This window comes from Pinus tabuliformis, chromosome 3_1, assembly GCF_031772625.1.
Source record: "Pinus tabuliformis cultivar Carrire ecotype Pingquan chromosome 3_1, CPIR1, whole genome shotgun sequence".
In the NCBI taxonomy this organism is placed as follows: domain Eukaryota; kingdom Viridiplantae; phylum Streptophyta; class Pinopsida; order Pinales; family Pinaceae; genus Pinus; species Pinus tabuliformis.
This window is the reverse complement of record NC_142301.1, coordinates 44,959,794-44,967,414: the sequence shown is the minus strand read 5'-3', so window position 1 is coordinate 44,967,414 and position 7,621 is coordinate 44,959,794. Positions and strand designations below refer to the sequence as shown.

The 7,621-nt window shown below is 34.8% G+C and overlaps 1 protein-coding gene across 1 annotated transcript in view; it reads right to left on the bottom strand.

The window, feature by feature from the left end:
* Positions 1 to 7,041: 7,041 nt before the first annotated feature.
* Positions 7,042 to 7,621, bottom strand: part of LOC149185687 (mitochondrial dicarboxylate/tricarboxylate transporter DTC-like) — a 41,248-nt gene continuing 40,668 nt past the window's right edge. Inside the window, exon 6 of the mRNA XM_089410775.1 lies at positions 7,042 to 7,549. Coding sequence (XP_089266901.1) covers positions 7,493 to 7,549 — 57 coding nt within the window. The 3' untranslated portion in view covers positions 7,042 to 7,492. The remainder of the gene's footprint in view (positions 7,550 to 7,621) is intronic.

The following is a 7,621-nucleotide window of genomic DNA, read 5'->3' as shown; positions in this document are numbered from 1 at the left end:
ATCCGACAGTTCATTCTCTCCTCGGTATTACCGACACTTGATCCGTGGCTTGACACCCGATTGGTTCATGATTTCTATTTAAAGCGCATGGAGGGTCATTTGTAGGGTAATCCGTCTATGAGAGAAGCTTATGTAAATTTTCATTCTTTTATTAATAAATTGCCTGAAGTGGCCGCGTTGGCTCAGGCCGTGGACTATTTCCCTCTTTGAGGGTTTTAACCACGTCAAAAATACTGGTGTATTGATCTGCGATCTGGTTGTGAGCAGTGTCCTTTGGTGTTCTGTCTGAGGAACTTACCCTGTAAATTCCTACATGGTATCAGAGCCTGGACCCAGGTTCGATTCCCCCTAGTTGCGTTTGAGGAGAGGTGTTGGAAGAATCACCGCACCTCTATGGAATCTGTAATTTCCACCCTGGGGATCCTAGTTACTGATTTGTAACATTTACCAACACCTGTGGGTTTTGGTGTAACGGCAAACCTGGAAAGCAGCTGAAAGAATACTTCGTTACGTTCGAGGTACAGTTCAATTTGGGATTCATTACAGTGCCGAAGCAGCTCCTCTATTGGTTGGTTTCACTGATTCTGATTGGGTTGGTGACCCTGATGATCGGAAGTCTACTGTCGGTTATGTGTTCACTCTTGGTTCAGGACCTATTACATGGGCTTGCAAGAAACAAGGTGCCATTTCTCTTTCATCAGCAGAAGCAGAGTATCGTGGTGCCGTAGAAGCTAGTAAGGAAGCCTTGTGGCTTCGTCAGATCCTGTCAGAGTTTGGCTTTCAGCAGCAGCATCTGACTACACTTTGGTGTGATAATCAAAGTGCCATTCAGCTATGCAAATATCCAGTCCAACATCAGCGCAGCAAACACATTGAACTGCACATGCACTTCATCAGAAAGCTCATCCATGACCATGTTCTTGAAGTGCAATATTGTTCAACAGATGATCAAGTTGCAGACATCTTTACAAAGGCTCTCACAGAGGCGAAGTTCACTAAACTTCGATTTATGGTTGGAGTTCAGGAAGTTGTCACTAAGGGGGGATAGGCTTTAGTGCCTCCTTCCTTCTCCTATTGTGTCATATTTGTAAATCCTTCAATCCTATCCCAAGTTGTTCTTAAGGGGGGATGTTAGGATATTCCAACACATAGGAAATAGTTAAGTACAACTTGGTCTAGTATAGAGTTAGGTATAGAGTTAGGTAAATTGTGTTTCTTTACCTTGTACATTTTGTAACTTACAATCCGACGGTCACGATATGTAGTGATCCGATAGTTCATTCTCTCCTTGGTATTACCGACACTTGATCCGTGGCTTGACACCTGATTGGTCCATGATTTCTATTTAAAGCGCATGGAGGGTCATTTGTAGGGTAATCCGTCTATGAGAGAAGCTTATGTAAATTTTCATTCTTTTATTAATAAATTGCCTGAAGTGGCCGCGTTGGCTCAGGCTGTGGACTGTTTCCCTCTTTGAGGGTTTTAACCACGTCAAAAATACTGGTGTATTGATCTGCGATCTGGTTGTGAGCGGTGTCCTTTGGTGTTCTGTCTGAGGAACTTACCCTATAAATTCCTACATGAATGTTATACTTTAATGTAAGAGTATTGAAGTCAACTTCACCATTCTCTTCTTCTCAATCGTCATTCCAAAACCCAAAATCAATTTACATAATTGTTAATGTAAAGAGGATATAAATTAAGTTGAAAAGGGACTATCTAGCCTTAGAATTAATACCAAAATAAGGAAACTTCTACTGAACATGACCCCATACAGGATGAATTTATCTTATTTTCTTGTCTTTAAACCAATTTCACATTATGAATATACCCATAAATTAATGGCAAAATACCACCAAATAACTATGGAGTCCTAAATAGAGAGATCCCTTTTCACTACAAGGTGAATTCAATTATTTATGGCAATCATAAAACACAATTATATAAAATCATATGATATGACTAGAATCTCAATTATTTCTCCCCATTATAAACCTAATCTTTGTCATTAATAACATGTTTTGCACAACCAACAATAGAACAAAGTCGCAAAGTTGCAAATCCATAAAAGAAAAGCTCAATAGTCGAAATCACGTGTCATATGTATTTAGACAATAATGAAAATATTAATTGGGTTCACACTATCCTTCAATGAATCTTTTATTATCTCTTCTCTATTGTATTTTTACAGTGTCGGATGTTCCAGTGCGCTAGGGACGACAAGCGCTTATGTAATACCATGATAACACTGTAAAAGACATTTTAATGTGAATACAAATTATTTGTGATAATGTAACGGGATAATTGATTAGATAAAGAAAATAAGAGGACAAACTATCCTAACTTGGGGAAATCCTTCATGGTACCTTACATAAAGGGTTGAAAAGTTCTTATAAGATCTAGCTACTTCATAATTGATTGGATTTACAGATATGTAGACAAGAAGAGAAATGGAGATTCCTTTATGCTCAAATTCTCTCACTCTCTCTTCCTTTTTCTTTTTGAGCAATGTCAACCCAAATCTAGATCCATTCTCTTGCAACAATGGCGAAAATAAACTTCAACCTTTTGATGTTGCATTCATCATATCTGGAGGCTTTTCATTTGTTCAACTACATTTTTCAAATTTAGTTACACTAGAAACAATAATTCACATTTCACTTGTAAAAGCATGTGGCAATGGGTGCAATACACAACCTATAAGAATGTCAAAAGATTTTGTCTCTATTGTTCCCCTTTGGTATTCCCAATAGAGAAAATCATACCTCGCTCCCTTTTCTATTGTACTTGTCTCACTATGCTCACACTTGACAATTACATTCTCACCTCTATTCCAACCCATTTCACTAAAATCAACCATCTCTCAACTTGCTCCTTCCTAGGCATGGAGTTCACAAATGACTCTTTATCCCACTTTATCTCTCATAACCCATTTCTTGAGAATCTTGGCATATTTTGCTACATTGGCCTAACAAAGCTTGTTATCTGTGCTCCCAACCTAGAGATCCTAGTCAACTAAGTTTGATCCCATTCACTTGACATCAAGGACTAGTTGTGTCATTGACTCTACTCCCAACCAACTTCTTCTTGCCTACATCCTTTCTCAACCAACTGATGGCATTGCCATTTTGCACTCCTAGCATAGAGCAAGTAGCCACAGTCAAGGCCTTAAAATTTCATCCCTCAAGAGAAAACTACTTGTGTGTGACCAATTTATTAAACCATCTTTGGATATATACTTACAGAAATATATATATATATATATATATATATATATATATATATATTATGTACGTTGTGTGTCAATGTGCTTAATTAGGAATGTGACTATTTTTTCCCTTGAATTCACATTATTTCATTTTGTTTAATTCTCATAACCATCACCATTGAACCTTGAGCTCATGTCTAAAGAAAATTTGGCTGCTAATTAATAATAATAATAATATAATTCTAGGGTCATGGCCAAGCCAAATACCAAATTAGTGTATGAGACCTCCTTGTTTTTGGGACAAGGGACCCACCTCCATGCAATGATTTGACTATTAAAAGTCTACGGAGGTGTACATACTCTAGCCCCCTTTGAATCTAAACTTGTGACCAAGAGGAAACACATGCTCTTAACCATTAGGTCCACTCAAGTTGTACTACAGTGAAAAGTGAGAGAAACCAATTGAGGGGTTCACTAACCTTAGAAGTAAACAGTCACATAAACCAACCAAGGGCATTCTGAAGGCAATAATGTGAAGGCATTCAGATGTCCTATAATTCAAAAGTTTCTTGAACCAATATAAAATATCATGTCAACCATGACAATTTTCCCATTCCTTATATAATGCACATATCTAATAAAACCTTATCACATTCCATATACATATTTGGATATGTTTTAAAAGAATGAAAAATGTTTATTTTAAAGCGCATGCAAACAATGGATATTCCTTGCATCTAATGACATCAACTATCAGTAAGCTAGTATGCTTTCTGCCCAATTTCTAAACCAAAAACCTTCATAAACATATACAAAAATTTATTTCTTAATCTGCTTATTTCACTATCTACTTCATAAACGCATACAAAAATTTATTTCTTAATTTCCTTATTTCACTATCTATTAGAAGCTTCCAGTGTCCAAACTAACATGCAAAATTAGAGATATCAATTCATTGATTGCTAACATAACCTTTGTTTGAATAGATTGGTAAAACTTACTCTGAAATTGAGTTAGCTGCTTTTAACTTAATCTAACAAAAATAACATCACCCTCGGGCATTACTTCTATACCAAGTGACCATTTTTGCATCAAACATACATTCTATATAAAACTGGATTTTAACAAAGCTTCTCATAAACTTAAATCTCAACATAACTTGCATAATTCTAAAATTGTCAAATGTTTTTTTTTACAATATTGTATTTTGATCTCCAAAATCCTTAATGTTCACAATGCCAGATTTAAATATCCTTGTTACAAAATTTAGCTTTGTCCCTTCTCATAAACTTAAATCTCAACATAACTTGTATAATTCTAATATTGCCAAATGTTTTTTCCTTACAATATTGTATTTGAACTCCAAAATCCTTAATGTTTACAATGCCAGATTTAAATATCCTTGTTACAAAATTTAGCTTTGTCCCGATCAACAATGTCATAGTGTATACTTTTAGCAACAATATCGTAGTCTATACTTTCAGCTTTGTCCCAGTCAACCTTCTCATAAACTTAAATCTCAACATAACTTGTATAATTCTAATATTGCCAAATATTTTTTCCTTACAATATTGTATTTTGAACTCCAAAATCCTTAATGTTTACAATGCCAGATTTAAATATCCTTGTTACAAAATTTAGCTTTGTCCCGATCAACAATGTCATAGTGTATACTTTTAGCAACAATATCGTAGTGTATACTTTCAGCTTTGTCCCAGTCAACAATGTCATAGTGTATACTTTCAGCTTTGTCCCAGTCAACAATGTCATAGTGTATACTTTCTCCATCTTCCTTACTGGACACTTTGAATTTGATGTTGCATATCATTGTTTGGGCCATCTATAAAAGGCCACCACTTGGCTAGTTTGGCAGCTTATCATCACTTCTTTCTTCCCCTTTCTTTAGTATATTTTGTCCACTAATTTTGTCCATATTCCTTAGTGGACACTTTGGAATTAATTTAGCTTTGTCCCGGTGAACAATGTCATAGTCTATACTTTTTCCATTTTCCTTACTTTATACTTTCTCCATCTACCCTACTTTCTCCATCTTCCTTCCTGGACACTTTGAATTTGATGCTGCATATCATTGTTTGGGCCATTTATATAATGGCTACCACATAATATGTTGTGTTAGTTTGGCAACTGCTCATCATTACTTCTTTCTTTCCCTTTCTTTAATATATTTTGTTTGTCGATATTCCTTTTATTTAGCTTTGTCCTGATCAACAATGTCATAGTGTATACTTTCTCCCTACACTATGCATACACTGTCATAGTGTATACTTTCTCCATCTTCCTTACTGGACTCTTTGAATGTCATAGTGTATACTTTCTCCATCTTCCTTGCTGGACACTTTGAATTTGATGCTGCATATCATTGTTTGGCCCACATTTATAAAAGGCTACCACATAATATCATTATTTCTTTCTTCCTCTTTCTTTAGTATATTTTGTCGATCTTCCTTACTGGACACTCTGAATTTGATGTGTCCATCTTATAAAGTAGCTTGGTAGCCCTCCTCATCAAGCTTCTTTCTCGCCCCATGTTTTTCTCCCCGCATTTTATAAAGGTAGTTTGTTAGCTCCTCATCATTGCGTCTTTCTCCCCCCTTTTGTAAGCCAGCCTCACATTTGCTAGGAATGTGTATTTAATAAGTTCATAAATTTTCCACATGTTGACTAGTTATAAAACTAAGATCTGAATTAATTTCAGAAAGATTGAGATAAAATTGTGGAGTAATTATTAATAGAATTTATGGTAACCGTTACATTTTTAACAAATTTATCTCCTTTAAATCTCTATCTCCTCACCTCACATGTCAAAGAAATCTGTATCATGCAAAAAAACTCAGTAAACATTGTCAAAGAAATCTATATCATGCAAAAAAAACTTAGTAAACATTTATTAGAGTTTGTATATCATAAAGTCCAAACCTTTTTTTCCAAAATCAATCCATACTTTTATAACACATAGTTGTCGTTATTCTCAATAATTGAGAATTGTGTTCTCTTCCTTATTATCAATTCCACCAATTTTTAAGTTTTTAATGAATATTGATAAAACCATCTTTAAGCCCTGAAAAATCCAGTTTATGCTAAGTACCATCCTCAGAATACGGGAAAGTGCCCAGCAGATTTCTCCATGAATCCAAAAATATATATATTTGGTGATGCAAACTTTAAAAATGTATATTTAGTGGTGCAAACTTATAGAACTTGCTCTTCACTGCCAGTGACTTGACTTCTTAAATAATTATTTATCAAGAACCAATCTTCATGTTACATTAAGTTAAAACGTAATAGTTTTTCGTTCATGTTACATTAGTTAAAACAGAATGGTTTTTGTATAAATATGCAAGCTCAAAGCATCAAAGTCTAATTAAATTTAGCATGTGACATTTAGCATCCTATTTTCAGCTACTAATGCTGGTAACGATGCATTCACTGAATATCAAAGACCTTACTCAAAACACGTAGCTTAATTGCTTCTCAATAAAAATAAAAACGGTATCCCGCTGTTGCAGGATGGAATATCATACTAGACACGGCACAACTAAGAATATATAATTACTGTAGAAACTATAAAGCACTAGCAGTAAAAATCTAAACACATTTTCCAAATGAAGAATTGTAAAAAGCCCTTGATAATCATATGTAAATAATAAATGGACCACTAGAGTGATTTATCATTTATCATTTCTGTTTAGAACCGATTTGAAATTTATTTTTCTTCCTGCAATGGAAAATTAACCGCACTTTAGAAGAGCCCATGTTTCAAAGCACTGCAGAAGGAGAGTTGATAACAAAGCACTCAAATACATGCCACAAAATACTAAAACCGCCTCGTATATCAAAAATCATGTTTAGGCTATGCTTTATTAGAAAGCACCACAAAAAGATAGCATTAAAGATTTTCCGTAGTTGGTCTGAGTGAACTAATTTATTCAAAAAAATCAATTTCGAGGCATGTGCCTGGTGGTCCAAGAATAAATCTATAAATGGTATCGCCTACAGACCAACCCCTATCCAAGCACATTAACCAAAAATTTCTTATTAGAACACTGTTATGTAGCATATTATCTTATGGCAGTTACTCTGGTAAAAGAAATGGATGTGCAAAATTAAACATCAAAGGCGAAAAGAAAACATGAGGCCCTTAATATGAACCAAGAGTGCATTGCCGGGTCAACTAAATTAAGGTGAAAAAGGAGAAACAGGTAATAATGTTTCCTACGATCGAAGACAAAAATATTCCGCCTCTTCCTCAAGCCAAAAGAAGTCTTACAGCCCAATAGATTTCTGAAACTTCTGAATTTGGTTTAAGAATATCCATGTCATCTGCAACCAAATTGCATAAAATTGATAAGAAAACATGTTCCAAATTTCAATGTATCAGTAACCATCTTTTAG